The following is a 13795-nucleotide window of genomic DNA, read 5'->3' as shown; positions in this document are numbered from 1 at the left end:
TCATTTCATACCATTGCGTATGTTAGGTTGTATGTTAGCGCATTGTGTATGCCATGTTACCTCGTGCATCGTGTATGCCATTTCATAGCATTGTGTATGTTAGGTTGTATCTTAGTTGCATTTCATGCATATCATGCATATTGCATTATGCTTGGGGTAGGAGTTAGCCCGGGCACGGGAAACGAGGTACGTTTCGTACTCCGAGTGACGGAACGTGTCTCAATTCCCAATCACCGACACTCCGGATTATCCATGATAGAGTTAGGTTTTAGTTGGGTTTTCATGTGCATTCATTCTATATTGAGTTGCACAATTCGACTCCTCGGCCATCATGCATCGAGATGCGTGATTGATGGCACGAGGATCGAGGCATGCATACATTTGTGAAAATACATTGCTATGCCCCTTTCCTGCTCTCTGTTGCAGCAAATCAAGAATCAGTAACCTCCCGGAGCTTGGCACGCTTTCCCAGAGTAATTGTAAAACAGAGGCTAATTGGGGCATCCCAGTGGATTTCCTCGCAAGGCAGCCCAGACATGCATCGTTCATCAGAGTCAAGGCAGTCTCTGGCTTGCATGCCAGTTTATAGCTTTCTTAGTTAATTTGTAAATTAATTAGGAATTTGTTTATATTCGGACTGTATTATTTGGACTGTATTATTTGGACTGTACTATTTATTCGGACCCTCTGTACGAGGGCATAATTGTAATAAGTGTGCGTGTGTGTGATGTATGTCTCCCAACCCCACGTCTTTCTCCCTTTTATTTACCAGCTTATGATGGTTAGATTAGGGCATGTTTCAATTAGCATACAGTATGATAGCATGTTTGCATTTATTCATCTGTATTGCACGCACCGGGCTCGGCGCATCATGCAAACTGCATTGTATTTTCAATTCCAAGTTGAATACATGTTAGCTGTAGCATTTCATATGCCATGTTTAGAATAGCCGAGCCTGCTATAGTTGCATTTTTGCATGTGTTGCATTAGGCATCTCTGTATAGTTAGGACCATGCATGGTTTTCTAACTTAGTTTCTGTTTTGGCTTGGAGTACTCGGTAAGTTTTATGCTTTAGCATCCTTGCATGCGTGTGAGTGATTGCCATGATAGCATGCTTACCATGAGGCTAATTGCTTATGTGATATAACTGCCTAAATGTCTGTGGGTGAAGGTTGGGTTATTTGGATTGGAACAATTCAGTCACTGTGTGTTTTAAGCCCACTAGATAGTGGCAAAATCATATTTTCTAAGCCCGCCTGAGGGTGGCAAATCCACGTCTTAGCCTACTTACGAGTAGCACCATCAAACCATTTTCAAACAAACAAACGTGAAATGTTTTGTTCCAATTCAGGCGATCCAATCTATACTTGTATGCTGTGCGCATCACATAGTAAATCTAGGCTAATAACCGGAATAAGAACGCATAAAGTTTTCAAAACTAGATATCATGGTTAGTAGAGGCCGATCTTTGATCGGGCGAGCGGGGGTGCTCACGAAGTGACCTTCTCCAATCGTACCCAAGTTCCCGAGCCGAGGCAACTTTGGTGATAAAGGACACGTGGCCTTAGGCAACGAGTCAGGGTTTCCTAAATTTCCCAAAATAAAATATTTAGGTGGCGACTCTGTATCTGGCAAAGCAGTCCATGTTTGGCACTTCTTTCAAAAATCTGTTTTCTCAAAACAATTTGCCGGATTTGGACTCTTTGGTTCAGACTTAGAACCGTGACAAATTTTAGAGTCCTGAGCTGTAGTGAACCCAAATGAACAAAACGGGAGCTCACCCTCCCGGGGCGTTCGGGGACGTCTACACCATTGTGCAATTGCTGCATAGATTTTTCATTGCTACAACAACTGATATGAATAAACCCAAAATATAATTCTAATATTCAGACATAAACTCTCATTACACTGGCTTTCTTATCCGCCTGCAAATTATTTGTCCAATATATCTGATACAAACTTCTTAATGGTTTGCAACAACTCTTTCTAGTGGAAAAAAATAACATAGGAGGCATTAAAACTCAAAGCAAAATAATTTAGACAATTTAGACAGATACATATATTAAAATAATTTAGACAATTTAGACGGATAGGTTAAAAATTTTAAGACATATAGATTAAAATAATTTAGACAAATATGTTAGGATTTTGTTATTGGCAATCTCATTTGACAAAATTTATTTCAGTTGTAATTTTATTTGATCTTTTATTTCAGTGAGGCTATGAGTTGTAGATGCGAATCAAACCCAAATTATGCTTTGCAGAGAAGTTTGTGATGTTAATTCATTGAGGTTTGCCACTTCCCTAACTATGTCGGGGATCGAGCGGCTATTCCTGCGCTCGAGCAGCTATTCCTACGCTCGAGTGGAGATCGTGACCTTTTAGAAGTTTCACTCACCTGCAAAAATACTGGGTTGCTTTTTTCCCCTCTAGCGGCCATTCCTATGCACGAGCGTAGTTCCTATTTAGTCACACGCGTTTTAGTCACTTCGCTTGAGCGGCCATTCTTGCGCTCGAGCAAAGATCGCGGAACTGTTTGCTATAAAAGCTGCGGTTCAGTCAGGTTTTAGGGTACGACTTCTAGATCTTCTTATTGAGTATTAGGGTTTTCATCTGGAGTTTCTTTGCTTATTTCATTTGATATCTATGAGAGTTTATATCACGAATTAAGTGGATTATATCAAAGGGTTTCTTTGTTTTGTTTTATTCACAAAACAGAGATTTGTTCTTCAGTGGATTCCGTAGAATTTGGGCTTGAAGCTTTGGTGGATTCTAGAGTGGCTTCGACATCGGCGTTGTGGATTCAACGTTGTCCAAGACAATTCTGAGATGAAGACGGTGGTGGAAGAGACATATAGGGGTCGATTCGATTCAGGCATAGATTCGCTAGGTAATTAAGAGTACACTTGTGTAATTCTTTTTGTTTTCTTAGTGGATTGCTTTATGACTTTTGCCCGTGATTTTTTATCACAATTGGAGGCACTCCAATTGTGATTTTTTCACGTTAAATCGTTGTGTTGATTTGTCTTTGATTGTTTGATTGAGATTGTTATTGTTATTTACTGGTTAAAATTAATACATAATCACAAACAAATATTTTCGAATTTTTAGATTTTTCAAAATATGTTAATAATCTAGCTAAAAATAATTTGGACATATAGATTAAAATAATTTGCACAAATAACTTAAAATTATTTAGATAATTTGGACAGATAGGTTCAGATAATGTGGACAAATAGATAGATACATGCATTACTTGGGGACAGATAGTTTAAAATAATTTAAACAGATAGATTAAAAATATTGTGACATAATTTGAACAAATAGGTACATACATGGCATTTAATTGGGACATATAGTTTTAAATAATTTGAGCACATACATTATAATATTGGTACATAATTTGAACAGATAAGTTCAAGTAAGTTGGACAGATAGATATATAGAGGGAGTAAAAATTAGCTATGTGTTAAAATCATTTATGGTGTTAAAACTTCAATAAGTCATGAGTTTGGGATGGTCTATTTTGGATTTTTTTTTTTAATTCCATATATTTTTCCAAGAAAATTAATGAAAGCGGTTTCGGGCAATCAAAAAATGTTGTTTCGCTATTTCGATTAACTAAAAAATCAGTTTTTTAAAAAAAAAATTATATTAAATATTGATCTTATTTGAAAGATTACGAAAAGAAAAATCCATAGATATCAATTTTGTTAAAAATATGTTTGTAAAACAAGTCATGAGATTTTAAATTTTTTTAGCACGAAATACATTTTGGACTTGCTAACTTATAACCAAAAAAAAGACCAAACGGTGGACCTCCCTCCAAAAACACTATATGTTGAATTTTCTACCAAATTTTCCTAAAATTTATGGGATTTTAAATCGTGAAAAATAAAAATGCATGTCCATCAATAAATTATAACTGTCTGCATTTGTCCTTTAGTGCGGGAAAAATCAAATGAATGTTTTGTCCACCACATTTTTTTTTTTTTTTTTGGTTCTTTTTTCTTTTGGACGAAGGGTCTTTGGCCAAAAGTAAAATTTGCATGGCACTTAATATTTACATTTTTTTTCAAAGAAAAGGAAATATGGATCTTGGATCTTGAATCGTGGAGAGAGAAAAATGTTGAAAAAAAAAAAAAAAAAAATTTGCTATCCAGTCTCTCTCTCTCTCTCTCTCCCCCCCCCCCCCTCTTAAAAAATTCCAATATAAATGCAAGATCTAAATGGAGGAGGACCAAAAAATAAAAAGAAAGAAAGAAATTTGTGGGGAAAAAAAAAAAAAAAAAACCCTTCTATTTCATATACAAATCCATTCTCCTTTTTTCTTTTCTTATCTTTGTTTTGTTTTGTTTTTTTTTTTTTTTTTCACAAAGTGAAATACAAATTCAAGATCTAAAAACAACCATATAGTACAACATGTTTAGTTTTAATTTTATAGTGAGTTAATTTAGATGCAAGTCCAAGAACACCAAACGATTGGCTTAAAATGCAATGTTCTTAAACTATCAAGAGCATCTCTACAATCACAGCTTTCATGCAGTTACTAATTCATGATTCAGAATTGGCTGCCCAAAAGTCATTCTTAATTTTATTCGAGATTTTATGAATGCCTTTTGTTTGCTTCACATAACAAAATTGACTTACAATGTATAGTATGACTTTGACTTTGTATTAAGATTTCGATGGACAAAACTACGGTTGAGCCATCATCATCCAAGGCTTTAAGATTAGATAACAAGCTTCAGATAGTATTATTTATTTTCATTTTTTTAGAAGAAGAAGTTTTGGAAATATGCTCATTGATTTTTGGCAAATTTTCAATGATTTCATTTAAGGTTATCGTCAACAGGTCCAAATTTTTAGGTCACCAAATTTATAGAATGTGAATTTTGTGATTACACGTTTTTAGTTCTAGGAAGCTAAAGAATCCTTTATAACTTTGTTTGCATTACACTAAAATTCTCATATAACATTAAAAGTTAGTTTCTAAAATCCGTTCTAACAAGCACACAAACAAAAAAATAAAATAATAAATAAAAATAAAAAATAAAATAAATTCAACAAGTAAACACAAATTAAATAAAGAAACAACAATGAAGCCTTAAGTAACACAAAATTGTATGATCATCACATATATTAAAAAGGAGACAACATTTTTAAAAATTGATTTGCCTAAAACTAGAAACAAACAGTCTATCCAATACAACTCTCAAACACCAAATTACACTCATATCTATGTGGCTAAGCACTTATTTGATTTGATTTAACAACCACGAATCTAACACATAACTAGGACTGACCAAAAATAAACAAAACATATAGCATACTTTAATTATGATACTAACAATTAATAATGATACTAACAAGAGTATGGAGTTGGAACAACAATTAGAGGAATTTTTTTATGGACAGCTATACCATCAACTTCAGTCATGTCCAAATCATCTCCAATCGCTCCATTCGGTAATGAAAAATCAAACTTGTGAACAACACTTGCCAATGCAAGCTCAATGACGTTCGTGGCGAATTGGGTACCAGGCATAGTTCTAAATATCGGCCGATACGCTACGTATCGGCCGATACGTATCGGAAAAATGGGGTGCCGCGACGGATACAGGCCGATATACCACTGAGATTAAAAATCGCAGGAGTATCGGCCGAGTCCCGGTACGTATCGGCCTGTAAGCGTTACACAAGCCGTTACACAAGCCGCGACGGGCCGATACTTACTGGTTCGGACCGGTACGGGAAAGACAAAGTTGAAAAACCTTTAAAATGATTTTTAAAATTTCACCACCGCGACACCCGATTCCCGATACGTACCGATCGATACTACCGATACCGATACTCCGCGATCGATACCGTTACGTTACCCGATACCGCGATTTAGAACCTCAGGACAACCACTTCGACCAGCACCAAATGGAATTAACTCAAAGTCTTGCCCTTTGAAATCTATTGAACTATTCAAGAACCTTTCTGGTCGAAACTCCTCTGGATCTTCCCACAACAATGGGTCTCTTCCAATTGCCCAAGCATTCACAAGCACTTGTGTGCCAGCTGCAATGTCGTATCCCATTACCTTGGCATCATGGATTGATTCTCGGGGTAACAGAAATGGAATCGGAGGATGCATCCTGAGAGATTCTTTGATTACTGCTTTCAAGTAGTGCATTGTCTCTAAATCATCCTCGGTTATGCTTAGTTTGCCTTTAGCTATTTCTCTCACCTCATTCTGCAATTTGTTCATGATTTGTGGATGTCTTAAGAGCTCAGCCATTGTCCACTCCATGGTTGTGAATACGGTATCAGTTCCAGCACCAAACATATCCTGAAAGAAAATTAAAAATACAAAAGGCGGAAATTATGAAATTAATTTTGTTATTTAAAACTCTTGAAATTGGCCCAACCTCCATAGGTTAGCAATTTTTTTTTTTTTTTTGGTCAATCGATAAGAGATTAATTATATTATGAAAAATATTTACGTCATCAAATAGACAACTATTCCACAATAGCTAGAAAAAGTCAACAAAAGGTGAAAAAAAAATATCACACTTCTCTCCATAAAAGTTAAATTCGTGACCTCACAATACAAAAGGTGCTACATAATCACTAGGCCAAATACGTTGGTTTAGAATTCATTTGTTCATTGAGTCATTGAAATTATTAAAGTTTGCTCTATTTTTATTTTCTATTCATGGGACAACCAATAAGAACTGAAACCTAACATTTCCCTGTTTTAGATACATGCCTACCGTTTAAACACCATCACAATAATGACTTTTGTAATTCAAAATTTTAAATCAAATGGAGTACTGGAAAGCTTGTTAATAATGTAAAATCTTTGAGATAAAGAAATGATAATTCAGGAAATTCATGATGAACAATTCATGGTATTGAAATATATTATGTTTTAATTGCACTACCTCTCAAACTATTAAAAAAACATTGCATGTATTTGTAGTGCTCACTACATGGAAGTTGATAAGATGTTAAGAATATAAATAATAAAAATATTTTTATCTCTAATAATTTAAAATTTTAGATGAATTAGTAATAAATTATATTTTATAACTTTTATAACTGTTGTCTTTAAAATCATAAATCATAAAAAATATTAAGGCCAAGTTTGGGAAGACTAAATAAGTGTACTTTTTGTCTTTTTAAACTAAAAAATTGAGGTTGAAAATATGAATGTTTGGGTTAACTTTTTGACTTTTTATTGAAAAATGTGTAATAAAAAATTGTAAAAATTGATTTGTAGGGAAAAATTTGAATTGGGAGTTGTGCAGCCGTAATTGTTGACTTTTGGTGAATAGTGTTAACTTTTTAACTTTTTGAGTAACTTTTTGACTTTTTGACTTTTTTGGAACATCCCAAACTTGGCCTAAATATTCTTAAAGTATCACATGATATTATGTACATGTTACTTCTGATTACCTTATAAAGATCACCAACTATAAAATAAAATAAAAAAAACTTACAATAGTGAATAAGCATATATTATTGATAAAATTTTTATAATTAATCTGAAATACCATGTAAATAGTAAATTGGATTACTCAATAGAGAAAAGTTAGGGATCATGAAAGAGTTATGATCCTTGGATTACCTTGATTAGTATATGGTGCTTTATTATAAATATAATCTAAGGATCACAAAACTTTCATGATTATTTTCATGAAAGATTTTTTATAATACCTAACATTGTTGTACTCAATAACATGCAATAAGAACAAGAATAAACATTAAATGAGAAAAGAGAAGTCATATTCTTACCGTGGTGACAGCTTTAATGGTATCTCTATTGACAGGAGAAGATCCATCTTTGCTCTCTCTTTGAATTTCAAGCAAAATATCCACAAAGTCTTGCTTTCCTTCACTTCTATTTCCATCAACAATATGATCTTCCAATACCTCCTCAAGAAAATCATCCATTTCTTTTACATATTTCTTAACTTTACCGTCCAAGCCATTGAAACGATTCAACCAGCCAAGCCATGGTATATAATCCCCAACATTAAAAACCACAGTCAACTCCCTAAGTGCCGTGAATAGCTTCTTAATCCTCCTATCTTTTCTCTCTCCTCCACTATACCTCCTCCCCAACGCCACCCTACACACTATATCATTCGTAAGCTTCACAAACATGTCGCTCAAGTTCACTGATGAAGAAAAAGGCGAAGAAGAAGAAAAGTGTTTTATTTTCTCGATCATAAGGGCGGTTTCTTCTTCTCTCACATTGCGAAAAGACTGAACCATCTTGTTACTAAGAAGATGGATGACACAAATGCTTCTCACTTGCCTCCAATACTTGCCGTAGGGACTAAACGCTATGTCCTTGAAGCCATAGGTGAGATTGCCAATAATGCTAGGTTTAGGTCTGCTAGAAAAGATTTGGTCATGGGTTTTCATGATCTCACGAGCCGCGATAGAGGATGAGACAACAAGGACTGGGACATTGCCAAGGTGAAGGAGCATGAGGGGTCCATGCTTTTGGGATAGCAATCGGAGAGAATGGTGAGGGAGGGAGCCGAGCAGGTGGAGGTTGCCGGAGATGGGGAGCTTTGGTGGAGAAGGTGGTGGGTTTTTGTAGGTTTTTTTAGTATAAGTTGTAAGAGAGAAGAATATGAAAAGGAAGGGTATGATGAAGAGGAGCGGAAGAAAGTAGAAAGATAAGAGATCGAAGAACAACATTATTCAATACTCCCGGAGCACCACGTGTCCATACTCCAAACCAATCAGCAATTAGTTAGTCCCATGTTGTCCCTCCATCTCCAACATAAATCGTGGGCCTTTGTGTCTCTCCACCAATCAAAACATTATGGAGCACCACGTGTCCATACTCCGGGAGTAGTGAATAATCACCCTTTTGCTACTTGCTTATTTTTGTATGAAAAAAGTGAAGTTTCTACTTGATGAGGAGTGGGTTTTGTGTCTTCCTCAACTTCTCCTTTTATAGATTTTTTTTTCAATTGTTTTTGGCAAATTACAAATATACTTCTAAGGTTTAATTAAAATATGAATTGGCCCATGTGATTTTATAAATTACATTCTACCCCCTAAGGTTTCTAATTTTATATCAAATCGCCTATTTTATTAATAAATTATCAAGTCAATTAACAATTTTTAATAATAGTAAAAATATGTTTCAATTAATAATTTAGGTAATTTTATTATTGTATAGGAGAACAATTATAAATTTTATTTTTTAGTTAATTTTGTTAAATAAAAAATTCTAACAACGAGGTATTTATAATTTTCTAAATTATATGGAGCAATCTAAATTTTAAGTAAATCTCAGAGGTTGTATTTATAATTTATCCCTTTTTTTATTTTTATACATGCAATCTCATTGGTTTATTTCTGGTGTCAATTTATTATTTTAATTCTAAGTGAACCAATTTTACCTTGAAATTTTTTATATTGTGTTAATTGAATTGATAATATCTTATAGAAATTAGAATGAAATTAAAGGAGGAAAGCATTTAAATTACAACTTTAAACTGATTGAGAAATTGATATCTATATTTAAATGGCTCATTCTCTTTTGAATTAACTATTTTGTCATTTATTTTTGTTATTTTTTTTAACGAATGTTATCCATTAAACTAAATAAATCCAAATTTAAACATTAAAAATAAAATTACATAATTAAATTGATATAAATAATAAATTAGAGTGTCCACATATATAAATTATTTAATTTTTTCAAAAATATTAGAGATTATAAAATTTTTACCAAATATCTCACATGAATATGAAACCCATATAAAACTTACGTGATGTGAATCCTATACTCATATAAAAATTTAGTAAAAATTTTAATAAAACTTTTAATATATGTACTATTAGTTTAATTTTTCAAAAATAATTTAGACCTCTAAAAATAGACCTCTACTATAGTATTAATTTGTCTTTTTCTTCTCTATTTTTTGTCTTTTACTTAACTTTTTTTTTTTTTAAAAAAAAAAAAAGAGTAAGTGAACAGCTCATTAGAGCTTAGAGCTCTACAGCGTGACTGTTAATTTTTTTAGAAAAATGCTTGGGAGCACTAATTAGTGCTCCCACTAATTAGGTGGCAGTGGGTCCCGCCATTAATGATGTGATGTTTTGGTCTTGGAGTTGTGTTTTTTTTTTTTTTTTATACTTTTTTAATGCATTAGTGCTATTAGTGGTGATGTTTTTAGTGGGATGAATCATTGTTGATTTTTTTATCATGGAAGTCATGATAATAGGTCATCATGTACAAGATGAGTCAAAGACTAAAACACACGTGCTTTAGTGGTGATGTTTTTTTTTTTTTTTTATACTTTTTTAATGCATTAGTGCTATTAGTGGTGATGTTTTTAGTGGGATGAATCATTGTTGATTTTTCACCTAATGCGTTGGCCGTGGACATCACGTTCATTATCCAAAACCTTCTTATTCCTCTATGTGGTAAAGCAAGGCACTTGTAACTGTTAATGAAAAAAAATGTTGAAAAATATTAAAGTATAATATCAATTTCTATTCATACAAAAAGTAAATATTATTGTCATTAATTTGTTCAGTAATATGAATTCTGATAAATATTGACTATTGATAACTCGATAGAGGATCTAATCAAACTTTGAAAGGTATTTTAATATTTCTACACTTGTATTTTGTTGCGCTAATTTCTATGTATTTATAGTTAAGAGGTAGACAGTTATCTTGTATTTTTTAATTCTTTGATCATAGTAAAAACAATAACAATTGTGGACATACCTCTAATTTTTGGATGAATCACATAAATCATTGTGAGTTGTATGTGCGCTTGATTTTTCATTTCTTATTCTTATTTCTGTTTTTGTTCCACATCTCACCAATGTTGATTAGATTTATCAAGTCCTAACAACTAACCAAAAAAATATATAGTAACTATTATTATATGAAGGCATATGAAGGTATCATCAATATTTTATTTTTATTTTTTTTATGATATAAAAAGTATTGATATTACATCAAAATTTTAAATAATATATTTCTTAATAAATGTGATCAAGTAACTAGTTAAAAAATTATTTTTCATTATATTGCATAGTTTAGCTTTGACAAATTTCATAATGAAAAAGCATGTTCCATTGTGTAACTAAAATTAAAAAAAATTAACGTAAGATGAATCTCTTGGTATTTTTCCATAATAATACAAGAAAAAAATATAAAATAAATTACATAGAAATGATAAAACAATTTTTTTTATTAAAGGATGAAATACAAAATAGACGACACACTAAATACAAAAGTAATTTAGATTACATTATTAAAAGAATAAATTATTAACATGAATAACTAAAGATTAGAACTCGTCGAGGTAAACTAAATTTTAAAAAATTAAAGAACAAATAAACAAAAAAAGAAGCAAATCGAAGCATGTGTAATATATACCACAATTTTCTTAAAACAGATTCACTGTCTCTCGATGGATGCTGGAGATATGCCAACGTTTGTCTCCCAAGATATGACGGTCCAAACCAACTAATGTAGAAGCACCTTCTGAATAGTTTCAGTGAACTTGATAATAGTTGCACTCCCTCTAACAAGAACAAAAGAAGGGGCTTGCAAAAGAATATAGAAAATTTTTCTTTGGTGGAAAAAAAAAAAAAATCTCTCCAAAATTATTTTTCTAAGTTGGAGAGGAAAGGCCTCTATTTATACAAGTATGACAATCCCTAGCCATATAGACTATACATTAATAGGTCGATCAATACCATTAATCAAGGCCATCAACTCTAGCCATTAGGGCTACAGTTACAAATGTTGAAAACCTATGACCACTAATATGACCATCAACTCCATCATCAAAAGATGAGGTTACAAAAGTCTAAACCTTCCATGTGCTTAAAATATACAAATAAATATGTATATAATGATGGTTGAATAAAGCAACTAAATTGGTCATAAAATGGATACTTATATTTTGTTATAACCCGATCCAAGCCTAATTCTCAAACACATGCACAAGCTAAGCCCAATATAGCATAGCTTAGCCCAAGTTTAAGATTAAGTCCAAGACCAAACCCAGCATATACACAAGCACAAGCCTAGGCCCAGTCCAAACTAAGACTAAGTCCAAATTTAAGTCAAGCTTTATTAATGTCCACTTTATGAGACAATTCTCATTCATAACTCAATGGTTTTGGCTCATTATTTTTGTATTGCAATCTTCTGCAATTTTCTCACTTAAGAGAATACAAAACCACTCAAATCCACATCAACTGACGGTTAGGTCATACTTTAATTTCAAATTAAAATTACCCAAAAATCATTATTTCCCAACGGAATCAATATAACAACAAAAAGATAACTCGTTTAACAAACATTGTTAAATTTGATTCACTCATTTTCAAGAATATTATCTCAAACACAACCAATATCCCTCTTGTCAAAAGATGAACAAATGCAATTGATGACAATAAAAAGAACGTTACCAAATTAAATTGTAATAATATATACACATAATATATATATATATATATAAAAGATATAGATGGCACATCATAATTGGACACAATATAAGGGGGATAAACAAATAAAGACAAATACAAAAAATAGAAGGAATGGAGAACAATTTATATGTATATAAGAGTTTGTAAATAAAATAAAATAAAAGGAATAGTGACCAATATTTTGGATAGTGAAACTCTATTTGTCTGGTTTCAAGTTCAAAATCAGTTTTATGAAAAATATAAATTAATTTAACAAAAATAAATAGAGAAAACCCTTCATAAATAATATCTTTCTTAATAAATGGAATCTATATGTCCTAGCATTTTTGCTTATCTATACAAATTATCTTAACTTGTTTGTCCCATAATTGGATAGATAAACGCGTCAACTGATAGACACGTCAATTTGAACAACTTATTTGCCCAAATTGAATCCATATATCCTAGTATTTTTTGTTATTTGTGCAAATTATTTTAACTTATTTGTCTTATATTTTGGACAAAGAGACATGTTAATAGATAGACACGTCAATTTGAACCGATGGTACGTAAAATTAATTTTGAATTTGTCCCATAATTTGGACAGATAGACACGTGAATTCGAACAATTGGGAATTTGCCCCATAATTTAGACAAATAAATATGTCAATTTGAATAGATGATACGTGTAGAGAGAGAAAATATGAGCCCAACCCCAAGTCCATTAACGTTAGCCTAAGAAATGAGACAGACCCATAATAGTTCTCTAAGCCCATAAATGATAGTAGACAACAGATTGATACAACTCAGGCACATGAAGGGCGGACAAGCATAAAGATATCCTTCTGGAAGGATATCTGCAAATCAAATGAGGAGTGTTGGATTGAACTTCAATCCAATGATTGGAGGCATGAGTTAGAAAAAACGGAGACACGTGTTGGGCCTAATAGGATCAACCACATCTTATGGTTATAATGTTTGACAAGTTGGCCACTAACGTCTGATATAATCCTAGTTGTCCATACGAAAAAGATCTACGATCAAGGATAAAAAGTAATTTGGCAATTTGCCAGCTAGAGCCAGACAATGGTAGAACCCTCCGATCAAAAGACGATTGGACGAACGAGATTTAAACCAAGCAGCTATAAAAGGACAAGCAGGTAAAGCACACAGGGGAGTTAAATGAAGAACCCTCTTTTAAATACAATCACACATATCTGTATGGCTAATTAATATACTGGCTTGATCATTGAAGGGTCCTCCCAACCAAATCAAGTTGGGGGTGATTACTAACATTTGGTTTCGTTTTGCAGAGAAGAAACGAGGGACACGTCATCAC

The 13795-nt window shown here is 32.6% G+C and overlaps 1 protein-coding gene across 1 annotated transcript; it reads right to left on the bottom strand.

Annotated features, from left to right (window-relative positions):
• Positions 1-5113: 5113 nt before the first annotated feature.
• Positions 5114-8702, bottom strand: LOC114315993 (cytochrome P450 736A117). The gene is made up of 3 exons (XM_082879694.1): positions 7787-8702; positions 5915-6338; positions 5114-5572 (listed from the first exon to the last, which is right to left on the bottom strand). Exons 1-3 carry the CDS (start codon positions 8486-8488, stop codon positions 5367-5369), a joined length of 1332 nt encoding a protein of 443 aa, XP_082735820.1. The 5' UTR covers positions 8489-8702; the 3' UTR covers positions 5114-5366.
• Between the last annotated feature and the right edge of the window lie 5093 nt (positions 8703-13795).

This window comes from Camellia sinensis, chromosome 7 (genome assembly GCF_055761805.1).
Source record: "Camellia sinensis isolate YWXY chromosome 7, ASM5576180v1, whole genome shotgun sequence".
Taxonomy (NCBI): domain Eukaryota; kingdom Viridiplantae; phylum Streptophyta; class Magnoliopsida; order Ericales; family Theaceae; genus Camellia; species Camellia sinensis.
The sequence above is the reverse complement of the archived record's forward strand: the minus strand, read 5'-3'. Positions and strand labels throughout refer to the sequence as shown.

Excerpts from the sequence above, each read along its gene's own strand:
- LOC114315993 (XM_082879694.1), bottom strand. The coding sequence starts at position 8,488 with ATGCTCCTTCACCTTGGCAATGTCCCAGTCCTTGTTGTCTCATCCTCT. Across the intron at positions 6,339-7,786 it reads CCATTAAAGCTGTCACCACG|GATATGTTTGGTGCTGGAAC; the intron begins GTAAGAATATGA and ends ATTTTCTTTCAG. Across the intron at positions 5,573-5,914 it reads TCCATTTGGTGCTGGTCGAA|CGTATCGGCCGATATTTAGA; the intron begins GTGGTTGTCCTG and ends GCCGATACGTAG.